Source organism: Apium graveolens, chromosome 2 (assembly GCF_009905375.1).
Source record: "Apium graveolens cultivar Ventura chromosome 2, ASM990537v1, whole genome shotgun sequence".
Taxonomy (NCBI): domain Eukaryota; kingdom Viridiplantae; phylum Streptophyta; class Magnoliopsida; order Apiales; family Apiaceae; genus Apium; species Apium graveolens.
The window spans coordinates 2,128,042-2,153,786 of record NC_133648.1 but is presented as its reverse complement, the minus strand read 5'-3'; the positions used below and the strand labels follow the sequence as shown (position 1 = coordinate 2,153,786).

General features: G+C 33.7%; 4 protein-coding genes across 5 annotated transcripts; 1 reads left to right on the top strand and 3 right to left on the bottom strand.

Moving 5' to 3' along the window:
• Nucleotides 1-478: 478 nt before the first annotated feature.
• Nucleotides 479-6,040, bottom strand: LOC141706676 (uncharacterized). Of its 2 annotated transcripts, none has more exons than XM_074509464.1 (18): nucleotides 5,773-6,040; nucleotides 5,251-5,368; nucleotides 4,972-5,159; nucleotides 4,781-4,888; nucleotides 4,587-4,651; nucleotides 4,286-4,391; nucleotides 3,899-3,982; nucleotides 3,528-3,674; nucleotides 3,232-3,360; nucleotides 2,917-2,984; nucleotides 2,611-2,644; nucleotides 2,439-2,523; nucleotides 2,052-2,119; nucleotides 1,857-1,970; nucleotides 1,707-1,742; nucleotides 1,535-1,621; nucleotides 1,064-1,155; nucleotides 479-914 (listed from the first exon to the last, which is right to left on the bottom strand). In XM_074509464.1, the coding sequence occupies exons 1-18, from the start codon at nucleotides 5,911-5,913 to the stop codon at nucleotides 794-796; spliced, it is 1,791 nt and encodes a 596-aa protein (XP_074365565.1). In that variant the 5' UTR covers nucleotides 5,914-6,040; the 3' UTR covers nucleotides 479-793. The 2 variants fall into 2 exon arrangements, with proteins under 2 accessions (XP_074365565.1, XP_074365566.1); XM_074509465.1 differs by having other exon boundaries at nucleotides 5,251-5,382; nucleotides 5,773-5,901.
• A 2,299-nt stretch (nucleotides 6,041-8,339) lies between these two features.
• On the bottom strand, nucleotides 8,340-10,971 carry LOC141706675 (LEAF RUST 10 DISEASE-RESISTANCE LOCUS RECEPTOR-LIKE PROTEIN KINASE-like 2.5). The gene is made up of 5 exons (XM_074509463.1): nucleotides 10,560-10,971; nucleotides 10,381-10,472; nucleotides 10,253-10,304; nucleotides 9,814-9,846; nucleotides 8,340-9,699 (listed from the first exon to the last, which is right to left on the bottom strand). The coding sequence occupies exons 1-5, from the start codon at nucleotides 10,753-10,755 to the stop codon at nucleotides 8,543-8,545; spliced, it is 1,530 nt and encodes a 509-aa protein (XP_074365564.1). The 5' UTR covers nucleotides 10,756-10,971; the 3' UTR covers nucleotides 8,340-8,542.
• A 5,715-nt stretch (nucleotides 10,972-16,686) lies between these two features.
• On the top strand, nucleotides 16,687-19,127 carry LOC141706674 (uncharacterized). Its single transcript, XM_074509462.1, has 2 exons — nucleotides 16,687-16,844; nucleotides 18,505-19,127. Exon 2 carries the CDS (start codon nucleotides 18,550-18,552, stop codon nucleotides 18,979-18,981), a length of 432 nt encoding a protein of 143 aa, XP_074365563.1. The 5' UTR covers nucleotides 16,687-16,844; nucleotides 18,505-18,549; the 3' UTR covers nucleotides 18,982-19,127.
• A 550-nt stretch (nucleotides 19,128-19,677) lies between these two features.
• LOC141706673 (serine/threonine protein phosphatase 2A 59 kDa regulatory subunit B' gamma isoform-like) lies at nucleotides 19,678-23,911 on the bottom strand. The gene is made up of 2 exons (XM_074509461.1): nucleotides 22,211-23,911; nucleotides 19,678-20,349 (listed from the first exon to the last, which is right to left on the bottom strand). Exons 1-2 carry the CDS (start codon nucleotides 23,465-23,467, stop codon nucleotides 19,963-19,965), a joined length of 1,644 nt encoding a protein of 547 aa, XP_074365562.1. The 5' UTR covers nucleotides 23,468-23,911; the 3' UTR covers nucleotides 19,678-19,962.
• Nucleotides 23,912-25,745: the final 1,834 nt, after the last annotated feature.

The following is a 25,745-nucleotide window of genomic DNA, read 5'->3' as shown; positions in this document are numbered from 1 at the left end:
GAATACCAAATTGCTAACTTTTTTGAACTAACCTGTGATGGGTTATTGAGTCCGATACGCATTCGGTTATGAGTTTGGGTGTATACCAATGAAATTGTACAGTATGAATCAGCTTCGCAAATTTTCTGGTATGAATACATTCAAAAACAATACAGATCTACAATGCAATTCTCCTTCATAATAAGCACTGAAGAAGCGATCATCATCAAGTGGTATGTAGACTAGGGGATTTTGATGGAGTGAGTGCCAATACTTTGCACAGTGATCCCACTTTGCTTTCTATGCGTGCTTGTTTCTAATTATTCTTCCCTTTATCCTGTTCCTTTCTCTCTTTTCGATTTCGTTTTAACGATAGTTAATAGTGCTCAATGTCAAAGTTGAGGTTACTGCTTCAGTAAACGCTCGTGAGTACAAGTGTTCGGTTACTTAACATTGTATCAGAATTCACGTTTAACAATGTTAAATGCAAACACGATACTAGACTTCAGGTTTATAGTAGTATAAACTAAATTTATGTTTTGACATAATAGAAACAATGCTATATCAAAAAATTTATACACTTATGGACAATCAACCAATGTACAAAGACAGACCTCTAAAATCTGAGCTCGATTAAGGTAATGAAGCTGATGATGAGTGTAAAAAACATCTTTCCACCTGAACGAAATATGTGTTTACTTCGAATGAGAACTGTAGAACAGGGCAAATTCTATGTGTCTCTGTCTCCTTCCTTTTCCGAAGATAAAGCTAGCTAGTAGTTAGATCAAATTCAGCTTTATAGCTTCTTCAGTGATCAGTGCTTTGTTTCCTCTGAGGTACTCATTGTGTAATCTAAACCAGCTCCATATTTCCAAGCCTCGAGTTGGCGCTTCCATTTAAACTTTGTTTTTTCTGGAAATGTGTCTACTGATGGACTGTCAAAACATGAAACTGATTAGAAGTCTACTAAGAACTAAGATTTCGTTACTATTTTTCTTCCGGGGCTGCAGGTGGTTGGGTAGGGGATCGGAAAATTAAGTTATCCGAAGTTCAATCCTTCATTCTAGTGTCTGCAGATAATTACCTAATAATCGGGTCAATAAAGATTGACAAAAATGTGTAGTATCCCAGCATTGTGAAATGACCAAGCCAGTCGAGAAGCACTGGAATGCCAACCTAAAACACATAGCGATATGTTTAGAAATTTATCTTCTAGAGTTTTGGAATATCACACACGCAGACCATGCTTTTCTAGAAAGGATCAAGATATATATCTTAACAAAAACAACAAAGTCCCTCCATACATATCTAAAGCATCGACATAAATGGCCTGGAATTTTAAAGTTCTACTGAGGGTTCTTACAAAACCTGTAAAACTCATCATGTTTTGGCAGCAGCAACTATAGAATCCCATAGAAAGGCGCTGATAGTTTTACATTAGTAAACCTATGGTTCGTCTCAGTTCTCCGTTACAGAAAAAGACACATTGCATCCATTTTTAAATCATATATCTAGGTAAGCAAACAAATGGAAGGAGAAGTTTACAAAATAATACCTGTCTAAATATTGACGGAAGAAGTTGAGGATTAGTCAACATAACCAGCCCTAACGTCTTCACAAGAGGGCCAAACTGTATGACATCCTGTTCAGTATCACACATTCAGAATTTAGTCAATTGTTGTGCACAAGAAGAGCAAAGACAAAAGTTCACGAAAGGATTAATGAACCTGAAGAAACGGTTTAAGCACCGGATCCCCTAGCCTCTGGTGAAGTGCATATATGTCAAAAGCACATTCAAGTAAACGAGTTATATTAGTTTGGGTATAAACACTTTTAACTTTTTACATGGAAATGATGTTCTCAGCGACACATGTTACCTGCATACTCTGGAAGTTAGCACAAAGAAGTTGATTGATGAAATCAGGTGAAACTGAGGACTCTTTTCTTGCTGACATTGCTCTTTGAAACAGCCAAGATGCACTCAAGTTGGGCTGCACATAAATTTTCAACCGATGGCATAACCAGAGGGTTCTACATTACTTTGATTATAGAAAAATCTAGGGAACACAAACCATATATGGGTTTAAGAGGGACAGACTGTCTGAGTCCAGAAGGTTGCCGGAGATTGCTTCATATATCCCTATATTATCATAGAAAAAAAGTATATTGCGGTCATGCTACAGCCTCAATGCAGAAACTTCTATATGTTGAAGGTTCAGGTGTGATTAGTAAAATGAATATCCTGAAGCATTTGATCTGAAATTAGCATAATTGTGTTTTTACATGTGACATGTCTACATTTCTTAAATTATGCATAGAATTTTAGACCAGTAGCCGAGTGAAGGATCCAGTTGAGAAGTTGACCAAAAAACTCCATAGTACCTCGTATATACTTAAAAATATTGGAGATGCTGCTTAAACATGATGAATCTAAGCAATCTTGTTGCAAAACTATATACCATTAGTTAGTCTTCCAAGATGCCTGGTCAAGCTTCCAAAACCGCCAAAGGAAACTGGGGACTGTATGCCGCTAGCATCACCAAACTGTCAGAAAGTAATACGTAAGATTTGTGCAAGCCATATCGCAACTGAGATAATAGCAGAGGCTTCAGAGAGAGTAGTATATAAAACCTGTATAATACGATCAAAAGCTGATGGCAACGGGCTGCAATTGAATGCTCCCCAATGTAAACAGAGGAATATGTCAGATACAAGTAGTATTTGTGCCTGACAGTTCAAGCAACAGCTAAAATCTAATGCTCATCTATAGACTATAGTTGTAATAAGTATTTATAACATCTGTGGCTTGAGTTGTTGCAAGTGTACTTGAGCACATGTGAGTCGAAAGGTTTTAACTTTCAATAGAGAAGATTAGTGTCCACAGACATATGTAGACCAGAGTTTTTCAAAAACTTAAAAAGAACACTGCATCTTTACCTGTCACGGTAAGTAGGGAAAATGCCATATATAACTCTTAAAATCTCCAGATCATCAAGAGACACCCCCTGTAAATAAAACCCCGTACTATAAAACCTTATCAATTAAGTATATTGCCAGTATTTGACTCTAAGTCCCAATTACAAGGTCTACTGGTACTCTTTTTCGTTCATTTCATGAATTAAAAGGAGAAGAATATAGACATAGGTAGATAAGTAGAATAGTATGAATAAAAATTCAGATGAACCCACTTATTTTGAGGAGTAATGTAAGGTTGAGTATTGAAGACATGTAGATAGCTTAATAAGATATGACCTGATAATCTGGCATAAGATTCCAGTAGTCTTCTAATAGTTCTTCCAGCATTGGGGATCCAGGTTGAGGGTCAACATAGGTAAACATGTAAGTTGTTCGGTCCATGAGACCTGAACCAGCAGGGAAGGCCTGGAATCGTTTCGGTGGGTGGAGAAATTAGCATAAAAGATTAACTTTTCTATTGTAAATTATACACTTTTAAGGAAAACCAATTGCTAGCACATCTAATTAGCTAAAAACAATAGAGAGCACACCATTAATAGATCAGAAAACTATACATAAAAGTAGAATGTTACCTCCCAGAAATACTGTACTTGTGACTGCCCAACCTGCTTTACTTCAGCGCTAGCATATATAACATCACTTGTCTTGTTATCTGTGAAACCACGACAACATGAACCAACAACAAGGCAGAAACCATCCGGCTTTCTTCCACCTCTAATCTGTAGAGATCATATGTTATCCAAGAAATTTAACAGATCTAAACCAGACTCTAGCTAATTTCTTCATGTTGGTAAACCTTCCAAAAGAGACCTCAATTAGATACATGAGCAAGCTTTCTGTACACAAAACAATGACAAGACTCTAGTCTAAACTCAGTTATAGATGACAGTCTTAAGAAAAAAAAGAAGAAAATACTCAGTAGGCAAGAATTAAGAATACTAACCTGCTTCACAACTGGTGAAAAGTTCCCCATTGCATCAATAATGAGACGTGATGACAACTTTTTCCCACTGTCTAATTGCAAAATCTGTGGTAGTGTATTGTATGCATTAGATAAAAAGAGGCACTAAAAATGTAGCAGTTGTATCAATATACTTTCAATTTATTTGTTTCCCAAATTCGTGCGGCCTATTTCTTTGATCGTGTAACTTATTATGAACTGAAACTTAAAGACTTTTTAGCTAAACTTGCAATTGCAGGGATAGATTCTGTCAGTCCTATTTGACCTATTCTTCATCTCTTCATAAACCATTTTCCAACCCTCATTTTGCAAATGCATAATAAAACCCACCCAGAGAGGGTATTTGTTCTGTAGGTGAAAGTAACTTACAGCTGCTTCATCGTAAACACTTATGCTTGAAACGCCAAGACCTTCTAAGATTACTCCATCACATGAATTGAAACGTGTCTTCATTATCTCGATAAGCTTGGAAGGCCTGTAATGACATCATGAGGGAAGTTAATCATTTACGTTGAGGTAACATTTCCTGAAACAGGACACACCGAAGAATGTAAAGTCTCAAAACACTGATCATAATTATTAACAGATGGAGCAGTCAGGACTCCTCCAAAAACAAACTCTGCCATATAGAAAATGAAGCACAGAAATGAATCACATCTAGTTGACTTACGAAACACCAAGGTTAAGAATGTTTTCAACCCAAATCTCACCCTTCCCTTCAAATCCGCATCTGTTCTGAGAAGTAAACCACAAAGACAAATTATGATAATACCATATATTTCAGAAAAGGAAAGACAAAAGGCAGAATCTACAATTGGCTAAGCTCAGAAGCCATTCACAAGTTCTTTTAGTTAAAAATCATACAGGATTAAATGTTGCAGATGTAGCATCTTCAATATCTTCCTCCTGAAGAATGCCAACTTCTACAAGTTCCATCATCTCTTTCCTCGATATATTCCATTCTTGTTCTCTCTGATCATTAAGTACGAAAAATCAACCATCTGACATAAAACCCAGTTATTGTTAATTTGTCACGTATTCTCACTACATTATACCCCTTTTAGTACATTCTTCTCCACAATGCCTACTCGAAGACCTTTGGAACTCAAAGCAGTGGCAATAAAAATTCCCAAAGTTCCACCACAAACCACCACATCAAATGTCTCAACTTCCTTGTCAGCCAAATCAGACTGGCTAAACAAACCCGGGATACGTGAAACTACTTGCTTAGGTTCATCAATAACTGAAAACAGATAGAGAATTCACATAAACCAACCATTATCTAGCATCATGCATAATAGCAATAATAAAATACTAAAACTACAAACTTTTACCTGTCTGAGCAGAGCAAATACCAGACCAGAGCTGATCCAATCTCTTCAATGCATTATACGAATAAGCTCCACCAGCACCTCCCACTTCACCATTGACAGGTATACTCTCCATTATCCTCTATACATCATTAACTATTACTCCATCAGTCCCATCCCAATTGTATACAGCTTTTTCAATGCTCGACACGCATTTTAAGATGAATACTTCCAAAATTTATTTTCAAATTTTTCTTCTTATTGTATTTAACTTTAAACAACAAATTTGTATTCACAAAAAAAAATTATGGAACTATACTTTAAAGAGCCTTAAAATTCGTGTCTAGTCCCGTCCCAATGAATACTACCCAGGGGACAGAGGGAGTACTAATCATTACTTTATAAGTATAAACATAAACCGAAAACAAGAGGTTGAAAATTCGAGTCACAGTGTGCGTGAGCATTTAAATTTTCGGGCATGCAAAAACCGAAACAAACATTTAAAATTACAGAACTACAAACATATAGAATAACAAAAATGATTACTTGGGTTCTTGAAGGAATGGCTTTTGTCTGCAAAGAAACAATAGTTGGTCTTCTCTGATGAGGTGAAGTGGCAACTGAGTAGTACTGGAAAACACCATTTTTGATTAATGAGCATTGTTGAAGCTGATGATTTAATAACATTATGAAAAATAATTTAAGTAAAAAATATTGCCAAGTAGAAATAAATGTTGATGGTCTTTTTCTGGGCTAACAGATGATCAAAAGATGATATTTCTGGGCTTCTCATATTTTGGGAAACATGTGTACAAATATTGGACACGTTAGACACTTCTGTCCATTCCAGATATCTTGTTCCAGCTTTAAAGTTTATTTTAAAAAAAATACTGAAACATTATAAATATAGATTTTTATATTTATAATTGATAGAAGGGGCATGTACAAACTTTATCTAACATAATGATAATGATTTAGGGGAAGCATAATGATAATAACTAAGATTTATGGATTTGTTTTTGCTTTGCTTTTCCTTTTCTCGAAAAGGAGAAAAACCTATCCGCATAAAATATATGCGGAAAGATAAAAAAATTCTTGAATCTAGACCTTCAAATAAAGATTTAAGGGTTCTAGAGTAATGTGTTGAATAAATATTAACTAGCACCAGATTGTGATTGTTAGAGCAACTCCAACAGGTTAGTTATTTGGGATCCTAAACTTAAATTTAAGGAAACTAGTATAAAATAGAGCTCCAACAGCATGCTAGTAATTACTTAAAAAGTTAGTATCTTTCATTCATGCCTTATAAATAAGGAATAACTAGTGATTACTAATCTTGCTTTTAATAATAAAAATTACATTTCTCTCTCCTTCTCCATTTCAAATGTATAACTAGAGTTTAAATTTAATAATAAAATATTATTATGACACACTTATAAGGAATATTGTTGGAGTTGAACTACAATAAAATATCCTAAAATACTAGGATCCATTTTTATAATAATATTTTTGAGGAACATGCTAGGACTCTATTGGAGTTGCTCTTAGGTATTAAGACCCTTGATACAAATATCCTTGCTTTCTATTTCTTTTTGAAAAATGCTAGAAGTACAAAATGAGTTACTAAAATAGTTACAAATGTCACATGTCACAAATCTATACTCTTTATTAATAAGTCAAATCATGTATAATTTGGTACTAAAAGTACCAAAATACCAAATTTGGTACTTCCGTGACATAAGTTGACTTCTATTCTCAATAAACTTTGTCTTTAACACAAATCGACTTCTTCGTTGTAAATTTTATTTTCTTTTTAGTTAGTATTCATCCAATCGTCTATTTACTTTATAAAATAAACATATTTTTTAAACGATTTGTAAATTATATTAAAAATTTATTAAGTTACGTTAAATTAAGTAAAATAACTTATATTTATTTTTAATTTTAGAAAAACTACAAACTACTAAGTAAATTACTAACACGAATTGACTTATATTCTCTGTAAACTTTATTTATTTATAAATTATATTAAAAATTTATTAAGTTACGTTAAATTAAGTAAAATAACATATATTTAGTTTTATTTTGAAAAACTACTAACTACAAATTAAACTATTAACACGAATTGACTTCTATCCTCTATAAATTTTATTTTCTATAGTATTATTTTAAAAATAATTAAGTAATAGCAAATGACTTTAGTAACATTTATTAACTTTTAAACTGAAAATTATTGATTTAACGATTGTATTTGTTACTGTCCCTCACAAGGTTTATTTACTTTAAATTAATGGGTTGTATTTAGATTATATTAAATAATATTAAATTAAGTTTAATAACATCTATTTACTTTTAATTTGTAAATTAATTTTTATCGATAATTAAGTAATATTAAATAAACTATATTGAAAAGGCTAATTATAAGATAATTATCAAATTATATTAATTAATATTAAATTATCTAAAGAACGGATATTTGGTTCATAAGACAGAGATACAATTCGTTTCACCAAAATAAAACTAATATGTTAGATTTCTATATCAAGTAAAACAATGAAAAATTAGAATTATAGTGAAAAATTGCATAACTGATTTGATTCTATTTAACCACATAACAATTTTTGGCAAGTACCAATTTAATATTGATATTAATATATTAATTTTATTTCGTGTTTTGCACGGATTATGAATAATTCTCTACAAATATTAATTTGATATTTTTAGTCTCGGGCCCGTGTGTCGCACGGGTTATCAACTATCTATACTAATAAAGGAAACCATTTTTAGGTACTAAGTCTTGGTACTCACTAGAAAATTATACAACTATTTTTAAAATTTTATGTAATAAAATTTCAATTGACAAAAATTAACTTCTACTCTCTATAAATTTTATTTCCCTTCAATTTTTATTTGTTGCTGAACATCCAAGCGTCGGTTTACTTTATAAAAATCGTATTAATAAGTTAACATGTCAGATTTATATAAGTAAATAATTAGGTGCATGCATAACTAGGTGAAATTTTAGAGTCACACTTAACTTCAATTTTTTAACTACATATTTTAACGGTATTTCATATATTATATTTAGATCTGTATTTTGCACGAATTATGAGTTTCAGTACAAATAATAATGTGATACTATTATTTTTAATTTCGGGTCCGTGCTTTGCACGGGTTACCAACTAGTTTACATTAATAGTATCACAAATAATAATGTGATACTATTATTTTTAAAATCCTGCTAGCAAATACAATGACTTGATAAAGAGAGATATTAAGGTACTGATCATGTCTTCCCAATTATCCAATTCAACTGTCATGTTGATGAAGAGGGTAATGTTCCAGAAGATGAGCACAGCACCAATCTTTCAGGAGAATTTGATGAAGAATTTGGAACTGAACACAAGTACGGTTGTGGTGGGATCTCCAGGGCTGCTGTCTGTCCTTCCAACATTTCAATCACTTTGCTTATTGCTGGCCTTTGTGTTGGATACACCTGTATGCACCAGAGTCCGACGATCACCATTTTCCTTATAGTTTCATTTTCTTCTACAGAAATTTCATTTGCCAAATTTAGCACATCGTCAGACTGGATTCGCTTGTATAGCCAACGTGGATAATATATCTCACTAATGTGATCTGCGCAGACATTGATATTCTTTCTTCCTCCAACCATTTCAAGAATCATCATTCCATAGCTGTAGATATCGGATTTATGGGACACTTGTCCGAAACTTCTATTAGTTAATTCAGGAGCAATATAACCGATGGTTCCTCTAGCTTGCAACATAGATGAGATTATACTTTCTTCGGTGGTGTACAACTTTGCAAGCCCAAAATCGGATATTTTAGGGCGAAAATTTTCATCAAGGAGGATGTTATGTGGCTTAATGTCAAAATGCAGAATGCGGGTGTTGCAGCCTCGGTGCAAGTACTCCAGTCCTCGTGCAATTCCAACTGCTATGCTGTACAATTTCTCGCATCCAAGATGTTGTCCTTCCAATGACGGAGTTTTGCCATAAATGAACTTCTCAAGAGATCCGTTAGGCATGAACTCGTATATTAAAGCTCGTCTTTTACCCTCATAACAGAATCCAAGGAGATTGACAACATTGACATGAGAAGTCCTGCCAATGCTTGCAACTTCATTTATAAATTCCTCTCCATTTCCATTTGTTGGTTTTAAGACCTTGACTGCCACGACTCGGCCATCTGCTAAAGTTCCTCTATATACATCTCCAAAGCCACCTTTCCCTAATTGATCTTTGAACGAATTTGTTAATTTTTTGAGTGCAGAGTACCTAAATCTTTTGGGGATTGAGGATCCGTGTTGACTAATGAACGCGTCTATGTCTTTAGAATAAGAAGATGTGTTCCGAGGGAACAGAGACGAACTAAATGTAGTTCTAATCCGGCAATAGATGATGACAAGAGCTAAAGTAAGAAGTATAATGCCTACTGATACACCACTAGCTGCAGAAAGAAAGTTTAAAACACATAATAAAGCACTATAGACATGTATGATCCTGAAGACATACGAAGCATAATTTATTAAGAGATGAAATGTGGAAGGAAGAGCCATAGTACCTATTCCAATCTTCAGTCCTGCGTTATTATTTCCTATTGATGCCATGTAAATCAGCAGACATGAAAGAGATCAGTGTTTGCGGATGCATAATATACTTCAAACTCAAATGAATTAACCATTGAATCTCAAATTATAGTAAGTAGTAAATATAACTACTAATAGCAAACGAGTATAGTTCTGTAGAAAAAAATTAATTTTTTTTTCTGAATAAAAATTTAATCATCTGAAAATAAAATTGTAAAAATAAATTATATAACTACACTTTTTATGAATTTTAGAATACGTGTCAGATACTTTCTCATAAACGTAACAGTCTTCGATCCTGTGTTACTTTCTCATAAACGTAACAGTCTTCGATCTTGTGTTATTTCCTGTTCGTGGAGACATACCAGTTTCAATTTACAAAGAGATGAAATGCAGTAGGAAGAGCCATAGTACCTATGCCAGTCTTCAGTCCTGTGTTATTTCCTGTTGATGCAAGGAAAATCAGCTGATATAAAGAGATTAGTGTTTGCAATGAATGATATTCTTCGAGCTCAAATTAATTAATAATTTGAAGGACTTGCCTGGTCTGACTGGTGAGCCTGTACAATTTTTAAACCGCCACAAGCTCCACTGTTTGATCGCAACTCAGCGTAAGAAACGTAAAGAAGGCGACCTTCATAAAATATATCATCAACCAGTAAGTCCTGATTATATCCAGTTCCATTAAGTAAAGGATATGTATTGTTTTCACAAGTTATACCGAATCCAGGGGATTCTCCACAGTAAGCTGGTTGCACGTCTGCAATAAAGAATGGAAACCTTATACTCAATAAGCTTCCGCAGTCCCTGGGAGCACAGTCTATATATTGTTGATCAACACAATAACATCTGTTTGCTGACAAGAAAATGACGATGATTAAACAGAGATGAATGTGAATATTACAAGTGTCTCTCATTTTATATTTCTGGAGGATCCTGATCAGTTTGTTTATTATAATGGAGGGAGAAAATGAAACATAGAATCCAGGAAATATTATTGAAATGAGAGAGTAGTTGTCTTGTTGATTCCGATGTGAATTGTTTTAGAAGACTGAGATGGGAAGACTTCAGGCGACTTCAGTTGTGGTCTAGGATATGATGAGCAGTAAGGGGGTCGGAATATGAGGTGCAAATATATTTAATCCCTATCTAATAAAGAGTAACGGGAGACCTGTCTCAAGTAAAATCAAATCTATGTTTTTGTAATACTAGTAGATAACCCGTGCGAAGCACGGGCCGAGATATCAAAATATCAATATTTAATAATGATTATAAAAATTTATTTTAAATTTTTATTAAAATATATAATAAATAAAATTGTACGATTATTGCAATTTTCACTTTTAAATTATATGTAGTTTTCATTAATTCAAATCTTATTATAACAACAAACTCAACGTTATTATGTATCTATTATTCAAAAAGACATAACTAATATTTTATATCAAAACTTCAGTCGCGACACGATTGATGGATAATTTAACAAAAAATTAAATCAACAGCACTAAGTAATTGCATATTAAATTTTTTATTGTTAGCTGAATTTGTGTTTTTATATAGTTTGTGATTGCATAATTTTTTTTAATAAAATATTCATTATGTATGTATAAATTTGCATTTGGTGCTAAAATAGCATTATGTAGGCATAAATCTAGAAATTACAATGTATATACGATTTTGTTTATATAAAAACAATATAAATATGTGGTATATAAGAATTAAAAAACGGGTACAGTATTACATATAGAATTATAAGTCATATATGAATAAATAAAAATAAGAATGATATAATTAGAGTTATAGCAAAATTTAAAAAGGGGTAAAACTAAAAGTTCGTAAAAGCGAAAAGAGGTGAAACCAAACTTAAACTTAACATTGCATTGTTTACTCTAAGCCAAACTTAAATCTACTTGGTAAGTGTTGTGTTTGAAGATTACAGTATTAGTTTGTATCTTGAGATTTTTTACTATTGACGTTTGTCAGAATCTATTAATTTTTAGTAATGGATTATATTAACAAGTATAATAATATCCTAAAATTATGTCTTAAACTAACATTTTAAGATATTTTATATTTTGTATAAGTAAGTGCTCAAATATTACTTTAATAATCTCTTAAAATACTATAATATTTATCACATATCTCATTTTTACGGTATGAATATATATACCATGTTACACTTAAAAAATTCATCAGCCGTCAAAAATATAGTTATCCCCTCTTAACCAACTGAGCCAACTCTTGCGGGCATGTTAAAGTTCACATTCAAAAAATTAAAATCATGTCCTAAATGACCGATACATACACTAAATTTATACTAAATTTTATTATATTTGTATGACATATATTAAGTTAGATCTTTTCCTTATAAAATTAAGAAAGTTAGCATTTCCTAAAGTTATGTGTGCAATACTGCTACGCGATTTATCAATTTACAAATAGTAATGCTATATATCTGAATTATTTTTTAAACTTTTTTTTAAAATGACACATTTCAACTTTTTATTCGTAAACACCAGTAATTCATCTTTTTTTTAAGTGAACAATAAAACGATCACAACTCCTTATTCGGAAACACAAAACATATTCAAAACTCTATCATTTCTCATTTACAAATGTTTAAGAGCATATTCAGCTAGCTGCACTTAAATGGATCAAACGAGCATTGTGCTTTACCGGTAGTGTGCGGGTAGAAGTGTCAAATGAATTATTGTGCTGAAATATGATGTTAAGTTAAAGTTAGCGGTAGATACTTTCATCATTTAGCTTTCACCATTCTTAATAAAGCATAGTTGGTTTATTTTTCTTTTTATCTGTTTGTATGTTTTATTTAGACTTAATTGCACGAAGATGGTCTCAGATATAATTTTTTTGCTTAAAACTGGCCAACTTTTAATAATAGGCAGCCACATGACTCTGTTTTAATAATAACACGCGATTGCATTCCCGTCAGTTGCATCTAACGGAAGTTACATATCCCCAATTTTTTAATTAAGCAGATGGCTAAATTGGTAAAAACATAAATTGTACTCTCATAACACCTCTATTATTGTCACATAGTTCATATAATTTTCCTGCAAAAAAACACTCTCAATTCCCGAACTGCTCAGAAAAAACCCTAAATTGAATTGAAGGCAGACTGAAACTTGAATCGGAGTAAAAATGACGTGGAGACTAAGACCCAAGGAAGATGAAGATATCTTTAAACCCTATCAATGTCCCGAATATACTGGTAATTGTTATACTCCTTACTTGCATGTATATTTCATTAACAATGATCATAAAATTGGGGGTTTTGTTTGTTTTGATAAATGAATGTGTATGTAATGTGATTTTTCGCATGTTAAGTATATTTTTGCACTTGCTTGTAACTGATCTAATCATAGTGTTACAAGGGTTTGTTTGAAGTAATTATCTTATTGTGTTTGCATAAAATATTTTAGTTTAGTTATTTATTGTGTCTTGGGTGTTTTTTTATGTCAGATGACGAGCTTTTCTCAATTAAACTGTATTTTGATGGTGAACTGATAGATAACCCTAAGAGATATAATGGTGGTTATGTTGTATTTGTAGATTTCTGTGATAGTGATGTTATTAGCCTACTAGAGATCAAAAGTATGTTAGTTTAAAGTGGATCAAAAGGTGGGTATGATGTGTTGTACTATAAAATACATGGAACAACAATGGAACATGGTTTATTTGAGTTAGAGACATATGTTGATCTTATGCTAATGTGTACATTGATTTCTAATAAGGAAAGACCTAGGACAAATAAATATGTAGAGTTATTTGAGTTAGAGACAGATGTTGATCTTATTATTGTAACAAAATAAGCCGCTCATCTTAGGACGCGCCCTCCAAGGTTGTTACCTTGTCAAGGTTGACGCTTCTCTTACAAAAGACACACCCTCGAAGAATGAAAAATTTGTCGAGGTAGACGCTCCTCTTACAAAGGACGCGCCCTCCAAGGATGAATACCTTGTCGAGGTAGACGCGCCTCTTACAGAGAAAGCTCCTTCCAAGGATTAATACCTTTGCTGAGGAAGACGCGCCTCATACAAACGACGCGCCCTCCAAGAAAGTTACCTTTGTCGAGGAAGATCATCCTCGTAAAGAAGACGCGTCTTCAAAGAATGTTAATTTTGTTGAGGAAGATGTCGCCTCTGTAAAGGGTGCGCCCTCTAATATTTGGTGATTATAGAAGACCTTAGAAGGCTCGACTTTGATTTGAATAAAAGAATCACACTTTTTGTGGAAAAGACGAGATCAGCGGTTTGGAGCTATGATTTGGCAAGAAGCAAGAAATCAAATATGGAATGGTATTGTGTCATCGGTGGAAGGATCTCTCTCACTAATAAGACACGTCCTCCTTGCATCAAAGGTTGTTTATTAGTTGAAGATGAGAGAACTAGTATTTTATTTTAATCGCGCCTTTCCTTCGAGCATCCCTCCTATGATTACCCTTTCAGTTTAAGGCGCACTTATATGAGACAAATATTAGGATGAAAAAGTTAGAGACAACCCTCAAATCTTTGTTAATAAATTATTCTTTTCCAAGGTATGTGAGGTGCACATTTTTGTACAATATCTCTTATTTCTTACACCGAGTTAGCTCATGTAATCTTAGAAATGTGGTGCATAAGTGGTAAACTTCTCTCGAAAAATAAAGGTTAAAATTATCAAGAAGAGAATGGATATCCATAGGTTAAGGCGAGAAGAAATGTGGATGATAATTGTGAACGTGCCAAAGAGTGAGAGCGAGCCGTCATGGTCAATAAGGAGGATAAGATTCCGAAGACGCGGCCTTGATTGAGAACGCGCCCTCATAGAGGAAGATGCGGAAGACGCACACTCATACGATTGGAGGATGACACAAATTTTTACTTGGATTTAGATATTAGAATTCCAATTTTGTTTTCAACTTCATATGAAATTCGGGGGTAGTTGTTATAGCCAAAATTTGGTACTGGATCATCTTGGGTCAAGTACGGGTCAATTGGAATGGAGTTGGGGCAAGAAGATGAATAATTAGGTTTTGGTCTTCATTGTATGAAGCGAAGACGCGTCCGGTATATGTAGGATGCGTCCATGATTGTGTAGGCTATACCTTGGGTTGTCATGTTAAGAGATGGGAAAGAAGATATTGAAAGGAGGAGGACGCTCCCAAGGCGCAGGACGCGCCCTGATAAGTAAAAATAACGGGATGAGCTGTACAGGTAATAAGGTTTCCATGCAAGGAGAATATGTGTATTTTACAAGGGGAGGACGCGTCCTGCCTCCTGGAGATGCACACTTTGGGATGGTTGAGCTTGTTCTCATTCAGGACAAAGCAAATAGAGACACTTGGAAGATATAACAATATGTGGAGTTCGTAAGGCCAGGACGCGCCCAATCGTTCAGGACGCGTCCTATTTGTGAAGATTGCATGATCAAGAGTAAGTTTAAAGTAAGGAAAGCGTGGAAGGAGCAATGGAGGATTATTTCCACTAACGTATTTGTTGCAGGTACTCTTTGAAGAATTCCCTCCTTGAGACGGTCAAGGAGGGGGATGTCCGTGAAAAGCTTGAAGGCCTTCAGGGGTATGCCTGATGATTGAAGACCTCCTCCTATATTCAACGGGTGTCCTCGTTGGGGATGTGGGGTTAACTCTGGTGTGTGTTTTGGTAACTCTGTTCTTGTATTCAACGGGTGTCCTCGTTGAAGAACTTTGGAGTCATCCTGCATTTTGCACCCAAGAGCTTGGGATCACCTGTCCTGCTATCTGGTGGGTTATCCTCATTCGGGGGACAGGGATGCGTCCGGCATTTGGGGTGAGCCGTGGCTATACTTGCGTCCGTAAATCAAGGGAGATAGCTGTAGCGAAGTGTTATCATTGCGCAGGGAGATGCACTATCCGTGAAGTCCTACGATTACGGACGAGCCTTGGGCCTTTGCGGTTGGGCCTCATAGTTGGACATTCCTAAAACTAGCGGAAGATGGATTCTAGACCGGGCCTAGGAATAAGAAGTCTAAGTCCATTAGATTTCTTGTTCCCCAAGAACTACGTGGCCTTAATTCCCTATAAATAAGGATACGTAGGCAAATTATAAGGGGTCGGAAGCGAGAGCCTTAAGGAGCCACCACTAACCCTAAGCAATCTCAGCCCCCAATTCATCACAACCACCACACTCCGCCCACTTTTCAGGCAAGGAACCACCATCGTAGATCTTGATTCCGGCGACGAATCTCAAACTTTGTTGATACCAAATTCCTCCGTCAACAAGTATCAAATAAATGATTAAATATATATTTTTTTAAAATTGCATCTTTTTAATTTATAATAATATATTAAATTATTATTTTTAACAAAATTATAACGTATAAGTTATGATTTACCAAGCACATTAATAACTTAGAAGTAATATTATCCAAACACATGCTCCCTCCGTCTTTTTTATTTCTTTACGTTTTCCTTTTTGGGAAGTCTCATTCATTTATTTACATTTCAAAACTTTCCAAAAATAATCAATGAGTCCCATCATTTTCCCACTTTTCCTCCCTTTTCACGGTACTTTTACCCCACTATTTCTATTTTATACATTAAAAATCAATGAGTCTCACTACTTCACCCACTTTTTTTTTCTCTTTTTCACTAATTTATACATATATTTCTTAATATTTATGCCGAATCATTTAGATAAGAAATGGAATGGAGTAAATAACTTATAAGTTACGGTATTCATATTAATACTTTTCAACTTAAATTATAAGTTATGTTTTTAAAATATCCCACATTTATCGTAGTTCACCATTTTTGTGGTATTAATCCAAACCTTCTGATCTGAGATAAATTGTATTGATAATGGCCTCATAAACGGGACCAAAAATAGTACAGTTACGGTCCGTCTCTCACTGCCCGTGACACTATCATCATCTCCCCCATAAACACACACAAAACCCATTGATTATTTTGGATAAACCTCAGGGTTTTAAACACCAACAAAGCACTCAATTTCACTACAAACTGGTAAAGTTTCAATCTTTGCTCTTTCTTCATGCTTTAATTTTATTATTAACTGTGTTTATAATCATACTTTATTTTCCAAGATTTTCTTGAATTGATTGAAATCTTTAAGCTTGTTAGACACATTATATCTGTTGAGTTTATAGTTTACATTAAAGAAATGTGATTCTCTCTCAGTTAAATTAATGGGTTTATCTTATTACTCGTGAATGTAAGATGTACGCAGACTTTACCTCGGGTTTATGTAAAGACTCCTCTTTTAAGTGATTACTGTAAATGGGTTGATAATTTTATTAATCTTTAGTGTTCACTTGATACTAAAGATTGAAATTATATTAACTGTGTATGTAATTGTATGTTATGTTTCGAGAATTTCTGGTATTGAAATGTCTGAGTTTGCTAGACAACTTTTATCGGTTGAGATTATAGGGGTTTGGAATTGAACATTTGGGAAATGTGATGAGCCCTCGGTTACTATTGATGGGTAATTGCATATACGAAATTTGAACCAAACCTATCTACTATATATCTGACTCAAGGGTTACGTAGACTTTACCTGAAACTTAAAAGTGTAGAGGTTTTTCTGTAAAGATCTCTGCTTTTTAATTAATTACAGTGAATTGGTTTATGGTTTTAATCTTTAATATCAACTTGATACTATAGATTTAAATGTTAACAGTGAGCTAATGCATCCGACTGTGCGTCAGTTCACAGACCCCCAATGACACGACCGAAGCTAGTAAACTGTCATATTGTGAACTAATTTGTGGTGGAGATATTTGATACGATGAACTTATGTCGGGAACAAAGTTTAGAGTGAGTATGTTGATGTTAACTATGTTTTAATTCTGCTGATGCCTTGGCTTATTTTTAATTCACTGCTTAAGCTGCAAGAAGGTAGTTCTCATTGTATCTGTGGTAGCTCTTTTCTTACTCATATAGACTAGGGAGAGGTTTAAGAGTAGCCTTTTTCGGCGAAGACGGTATTATTCTCTAATCTCTATAGATTTCTCCGTAGATTGATACCCAAGCTACACGAAGTTTGTTGTGTTTCAACTTTCATCATTTAGTGAATGCAGTGTAAAGCATAATGTCTCTGGTTGTATGTGAGAAAAATATCTGTTGTGCGTATTTTTAGTTGTAGATGTCATGTGCGCATTACTATTTTTTTTATAAATACAAACCTGAGCTTTAAGATTGAGATACTGTATGTTTGGCCTGATCCATACCCTTATCAGTCTATTACGGACAATACATATAGTGAGAAGAAAATGAAAGCTGAAACGGGGGTGCCATGTTATACTTGTCCCCTATCTATTTAGCTGATTTACTTCCAAAGTAGTTGTCACCGTAGATTTATCTTAATAGATTCAAAAACACTTTTCTTGAATTTGTGTTTTTCTTGAACAGATTCAAAAACACTTTTCTTGAATGATTATGTGGCTTGGATAGCTTTATTCAGTATCTGCTTCTATTTTTTTAAAAAGATATGAACATATGTCATTTTATTTATGTTTTATCTGTCAGTGAGTAACTAGACTTCCTGTTATATGTTGTGAGGAATCATAATTTTGAAAAGTGAAACCATTAGTTCACACACATCACAAGTTACTGTAGATATACGTTGTGCACATTATTGATGTTATTAAACTCTGTTTCGTAGATTGTTTTGGCTGGTAGTATAAAGGAAAGGGTCTTGCAGCAAGCCATGGCAAGTGTGTTCATGCAACCATTACTAAGCTCCTTTCCCACAAAAGGAGGTAGCAGAGAAAAAAGATTATATACTACTACTTCCACACGCTGCAATAGAGTAAAAGCTCTGCAGATGGAGAGACCATTGGAGGAACTCTACCATGTACGGGTAGAAAAGAATGTATCGTCAAAACGACTGGCTGAACTTGGGGTGTCACGTTGGTCGACGTGGAAGACTGGCAAGTGTAAGTTACCTTGGGACTGGCACGTAGACCAGTTAGTTTACATCGAGGAAGGAGAAGTGAGGGTGGTTCCTGAAGGAAGTGAGCGTTACATGAGTTTTGTGGCTGGTGACCTGGTTCGTTACCCTAAATGGTTTGAGGCTGATCTCTTCTTTAATGATTTCTACCAGGAGAGATACAGGTTTTTGGCATATGGTGAAGGCTGAGGAATAGCTTGTACTTTCCGGTTTGCATTAGAGTTTTGTTTTTCGAAATGTTTCTTGTAGACTTGAATGCTTCAATATAAATTTGCAGAAGTGATTATGAAATATTCTGGAAAGTAATGTTATTATAAATTATTGTCCTTGCATAATTGTTCTCCATTGTAATATTTCTTTTCTTATTAGAGCATCTCCAATAGAGGTTGTCTATCAGAGTTGTCAAAACTTGGCAACTTCCTAAAATGGTTAAAAAACATATACTAATGCAAAAAGTTTATATCAATAATATCTTTTTTAGTTTACGAGTCATTTACAATTTAATTTAAGAGATCACATAGGCAACAATTAAAGGTTGCTAACTATTGAAGTAGAATATTGTCAAGTTGATATAAAATTGATTGAAAATAAAATATTAATATATATAATAATTTGGCAAAGTCGGCAATTAACTTGAAATAACCTTATTGGAGATGCTCTTGGGTACCCAACCAGGTACCTAATAAGCTTGTCTTTAAAACTTTTAAGAATCAATTGTGCAGTAAATATGGGTCATTCTCTGCATCAAAAATAGTAGCTTATGACACATGATGCTATAAATTTCACAGTAACGATTAGAGGATTTAAGCCAGAACAAGCTGAAGAAAAAAAAAAGGACCAACCCCTTTGGTAACATTACACAAAACAACATTAGAGAACAGAACATACAAAAAGATGCTTCCTCTAAACCAGTTTTCATATAATACAGAACTCCATTGCTGACATAACAAAAAGGGTATGGGCCAAGAGCCCGAGTAAAAACAAAGTACAGAGATAGCTATATATCCACAGAACCCCACTTTCATCATTAAGTTTGCCAGGCAGAGAGATTTAGAAAGTTACAACTGAAGTGGGGACCTTTAAAACTCGGAACTCCATACCCTGCAGAACACCTTTTACGATCACCAAGAAGCTGAAGACGTTGGTTCCCCATATTTTCATGAGACGTCTTCAACTACTGGTGGCCTTCGGCGAATTTGTGCTCGTGGCAATTGCCACGGAAGACATTTTTGAGACAAGCACTGCCTCGTTGCCTACAGCCTTGGACGCTGCCATATCTTCCAAGCGCTTCCAAGTCAATTCGCGCTTCTCAAGTTTTTCTTTTCCTTTCAATTCCTCTTCTTGGAACTTAGCTAAGCACTCATCAAAGAGTGCTTGATCTGCATCTATAAATATTTTTCTCACATTAAGCGTCAAACTATGAACAGCTTGGTTCCAGTGACTCCGGGTATTTTTCTCCAAGGCTGGGAATATAATTGGCAGTATGATCTTGCGATTCTGTGTAATCAGAGTCCTTATATGATCGTTATTCCATAGAAACAATGTGCGTTCAGCTACCTACAAAAAGAAAACCAAAGCATAGAACCAAAAAAATTATTGACTTGCAAAAGCTTAATACAAATACAAGATAATTTTTATAAGTGCAAAAAATTGTCTATCTCAAACCTTACAGTCTACAGAGACACGTCAATAGTATGGCAAACTAAGCTAATGAATCTTAGTACATATAGTTCATGAACTTATTGAGGGGTCTACATGGGATGGTCAAACCTTGCCAATCTAACCGGCGATTAAAAGCGATGCTAAGTTGGGTCATAAAGAAAACAGAAGTAGGGTTGGCACACACACACACACATAATTTATAATTAAAGGTAATTAAAAATATCATAATAATAGAAAAATAGTCAGGTGACATCACTAAACTATTTGTGGTACCAGATATAAAATAAAATATTACTAAACCATTAACAGCCCAATCATATATCCGATTAATCAGAATTATAGTAATCATTTTGTATCAAACTCTTTTATTTGACCATAATTTTCACACCATAATTACATAATATGGCAATTTACTTTGAGCTTTAAAAGTCATGACAACAAACTTTGTCACTAAGATTCTGTTCCTTTTGCAAGATATCTCTAAATACGTAGTAGAACAAGATAATAATCCCGATGATACATGAACAACAAAAACCATATCCGACCAACTGTAATACAACACTCTCCCACAACTTTCCTTGGTAAATCACATGAAGGGTAATCTGTAATACATAGCTAAAATTATATGTTTGAGCTAAATAAGTTAAATAGGCTGCTTCAGTTGCACTATAACTCACAGATGTCTAAGAAAAGTACACATACACGCACACACACAAACAGACGCCAAATTTAATTCACACGCAATAAGAACTTGATGCACACATAACTCCAGTTACTAAGTATCTAAGTCTTATCACATTAAAACTTATCTGAAAATATGCCCAGCCAATTTAATGTGATCGATTGATATAAAATTGATTCAAAATTATTAATAAAATAAAGAACGACGAACGTCAGTTGAACTTTTGCATCAAGTATTACAAGGAGAAAAGAGAAAGAAAAGGTGGAAGAAGTTGAGAGAACAAGGGTGGGAAAAGTTGATTACTTTCTTTCATCATGTTCCCAGTTTTTTTATTTAGGATAAGAGAATTTCTTTTTTTGCTAATTAGGATAAGAGAAAGTTGGACTAGAAGTGACACACATATTAAAAAGAAAAAAAAAGAGGAGAAAATTGGAAATATAGGGTTGTTTCCCTTGTTTCTCTCCAAATTGGTTATTTGATATGGGAAAATAATTTTTTATATAAAAATTATTTCGACTCTTTCTTTCCTTAAAAGCCACTTTTGTTTCTTTCCAAATTCCAGTGTTCAACTCGGAAACTGCGGTTGGCGGTTTGTGGTGCAATCTTCAAAAGGAGACAAACGGAGGAAAATCATATTACGTTAATAGAAATATAACTCCACCCAAAGTTCATATTACGTCAATAGAAATATAACTCCACCTAAAGTACAAGCTTAAACTGTCAATGCATTTTGGATATGACCTGTAAAAGAGATGTACGTATCATAAAAATAGTGACCGAGTATCTAATGCACTGATCATCAAATTTCTGATAGATTATGAAAGAATGAAGCTGACTGAGAGTACAGACAGCAATTGATCAGAAGACAAGACACTTTAGCAAGGATAATATACGGGATTCAGGATTAACATACATAATGGTGGTTACTGTCTAAAAATAATTCATTTTTTGGAACCCGCAAGTAACATAAAATGAAAGATAACTATATGATGTGATGTCTAAGAACCTTAAACATTATTGAAGATTCTAGATTAAGCATATAGGGCAACCGGAATCTAGTAGATTTCAGGATACCTGGAAATGTGAGCTGTTGAGGCAGCGACCTATCTGACGGAACAGACGGACCATGCACCTTTGAAATTCTGCAGCCTGGGTAGCTTCCAAAACTTCCTCTAGCTCACCAAGGAACATGACTTCTTTTGAACTATTAGTTATCGGCCAGTACTTCAACAAACCTCGAATTACTGTGTCAGCTAGCTTAATATCCTTCTCCACGAACTGGGTAATACAATACGAAAGTTGCTGGTGGTACATTGATACACTTTTAGGTTTGTGAAGGGGAATCAGTGCACGAACAAGGAAAAGCTTGTGTTCTTCTTTTAAAGGTAAAGCAAACCCATTAATTATACTACCCAAGATTTCAAGCAATTCAGCAATCCCATTGTGTCGCACAGTCTCAGATATAAAATTGTAAAAAATATTGTTGATGGATTTCCTAATAAATGGCCGGTGGACCATGAACTTTCCATATATACGATGAAGAATTGTCTTTAAGTACTCCCGCTCTCGTTGATCGTCCGAGTCAAAGAGATCAAGTAATCTCAACACAAAGGAATGGTCAATATATCTTTTTGCAAGTTTTGCATCTGTTTCAGTAGAAGCCACAAATCTCAAAAGAAACTCATACACAATTTGAAGATGAGGCCAGGACGGTTCCATAGCTGGTTCATCATCCTCTGGGTCATACACATCTGGAAGTTTGTTATCATGACTAGATGGAAATGCACGAAAAAGATTCGCAGCTACCATTTTCGTGATCTCCTGCATGGTGACCTCATTAAATTTAGACGTCGCTGACGAAATGTAGTCAACCAGTTCCAGCAAAGTTTGTCTTTTTATCTCCTTCTCTTTAAGATTCTTAGAAGCATCGCTAAAGTCAAACAACACGCAACACATATCCAACTTCATAACAAACAAATTCTGCTTTTCAGAGCTAGGAACATCCCGAAAGCTAGGCAAAGCTTCATAAACACCAAAATTCATCCCCTGACCACCTTGTAAACCCCCAGAACCCGCCTTCTTCCCTTGATTTGATACAACGCTAGCATTCCCCAACTGCGGACCATAATTCCCATTACTCGATTTCAAACCTCCAGAACCAGAATTCGAACCTTTCCCAGATGCAGAACTACTCTTTCCAGAATTCCCAACACCCCCACCACCAGAATTCAATGCATTAACACTCGAATACCCAACATCACTACTCGAATCATTCTGCGAAGATGCCTTAGACGACGAAGTCTTCCGTTTACCAAATATCTGCTTAATCATATCCACTAAACCCTAATCTACCTCCAATTCTAATTCCCCACAAAGTCAAACACTTTAAACTAACAAATCACAATACACACAATCTTTACATAAATTCAAGAAAACCCAAATCAAGATTCACCCAAGAATCTTGATTTAAGCCCAAATCAAGATTAAAACTTTAATTAACAATTCAAGAACTTAAAAAGATTGCAACTTTAAAGTACCCAAGTCATAAAAACATCTATAAAGTATATATATGATGGTAAATTGTAAGATTGAAAGCAAAAAAGAGGACTTACAATGAGGATCTGTAAAGGGTAGTAAGACAAGAAACCCTAATTCAATTTTTGATTCAATCTTGACAGAGAGAGAGAGAGAGAGAGAGAGAGGAGAGAGATGTATATATACACTTGTGTTGTGTATAAAAGGAGAGTTGTGCTGTGCCGCGTTGCCAAAGTCTTCTCTATCCTGGATGTATCAACACAAGTGTGTATAATTATGGGTTAAATTACTAAAATAAGAATACAATTATGTTAATTAAGGAATTTTTAAGCAGGAAAATACAATTATGTTACTATAATATATAATAATTTGTTTGATTATTTGATAAAAAAAATCAATTTGAGATGGAAAAAGTTGGGTTTATGTTTGATTTAACAAATCTAAACGGATAAAATATATTTCATCAAAATTTAGTGTGATTTGAAATTTTTTTGATATCCAATCCGATTTGAATTTTGGTGTCAACGACATAAATCTTTTAATATCTTAATATAATCCGAATCTTATACGAATATTTAAAATATATAAATTAAATCTCATATATGATTGAATTTTATTTATCTTTTTAATAAAAATTAATAATATCTCAAATAAGAAGTTAAGTTTTCAATAAAATCCAAAAATAAATTGAAAATCTGCAGTATTAATTTATTATTACAAGAAGTAATAATAACATATTATAATAATTTTAAATTTTAAAAATTAATTTAAACATCCTAAAATAACAGTATTAGTTATTACGGCTAAGAAATGTAGTGCAAAACATGTTGTCCAAAAAGGAGAAATTTGACCACATAAATGTCTTAAATGACAAAAATATTGAACATATATCTGGATTTAACAAACAAAACTTACATACTTAGAATCACGATTCTTAATATTGTATTCTATTGTATTTTTATACTCCCTCCCTTCCGAAATGTGTTTCTTATTTTGAATTTTTTACTATTTATGGTAAAAATGATTGATCGCTAATTTACGTCTAATTTATAAGATCAAACATAGTCACCGGTGATTTTGTTAGATTGGTATTTATAAGTACTTTAATATAATGATATTTTTATATTTAATACTAATATGAAATTAAAGATATTAACAATCAAAAGTGCACATAACAAACGTATCCAACACAAATAGGAAACGTTTTTAGGGTTGGAGATAGGGCTGTCAAAAAAATTCGAAAAATCCGATATTCGTCCGAAAAATCCGCATCCGTATCCGAGAAAAAGCGGATATTATCCGTATCCGAGAAAAAACGGATATTATCCGTATCCGAATTCGGGATATTTGAATCTGAAACTAAATACATATATGATATTTAAATTATATAAATATAAAATTGTATATAATTTAAAATTTATTTTTTTAGTTTATAGTGTGTAAATGTATTAAATAATACGTTTATACAAATTTTATATAATTGTACACATACTTTATACATATATAAATATATTATTTGTATTTAATCGTAGAAAATGTTCTATAATCATCGTAAAAACGGTAAGGGCAACAAAAAATTCCAAAAATCCGATATTCGTCCGAAATATCCGCATTCGTATCCGAACAAAAGCGGATATTATCCGTATCCAAAATAAAGCGGATATTATCCGTATTCGAATCCGATGATTGCGGATGCAGATACGAATATAGGCATATCCGTATCTGAATTATCCGTTTGACAGCCCTAGTTGGAGAGAGTAATAGATTCTGTATCCGACGATTCATGATTGTAATTATGAGTTCACGAAAATATTTAAAAAGATTGTAATAGATTTTTGAAGACACGACAATCTATCTTAATTTTAAAATAAAATTTTGATTGTTTAAAAATTATTTAACTAATTTATTAATCATCGCATGTCATGAAAGAACGCTCTTTATTGTATAATTATATGTATAACGAGGAATAGGTAGGGTGTTGGAAATATTCTGGTTGTCCTTGCAGTTTGGTTCTGACGTGGAGTTGGTACGGTCAAGTCCATCAAGCTTGAAGACTTCTTTGTAATATCCTATG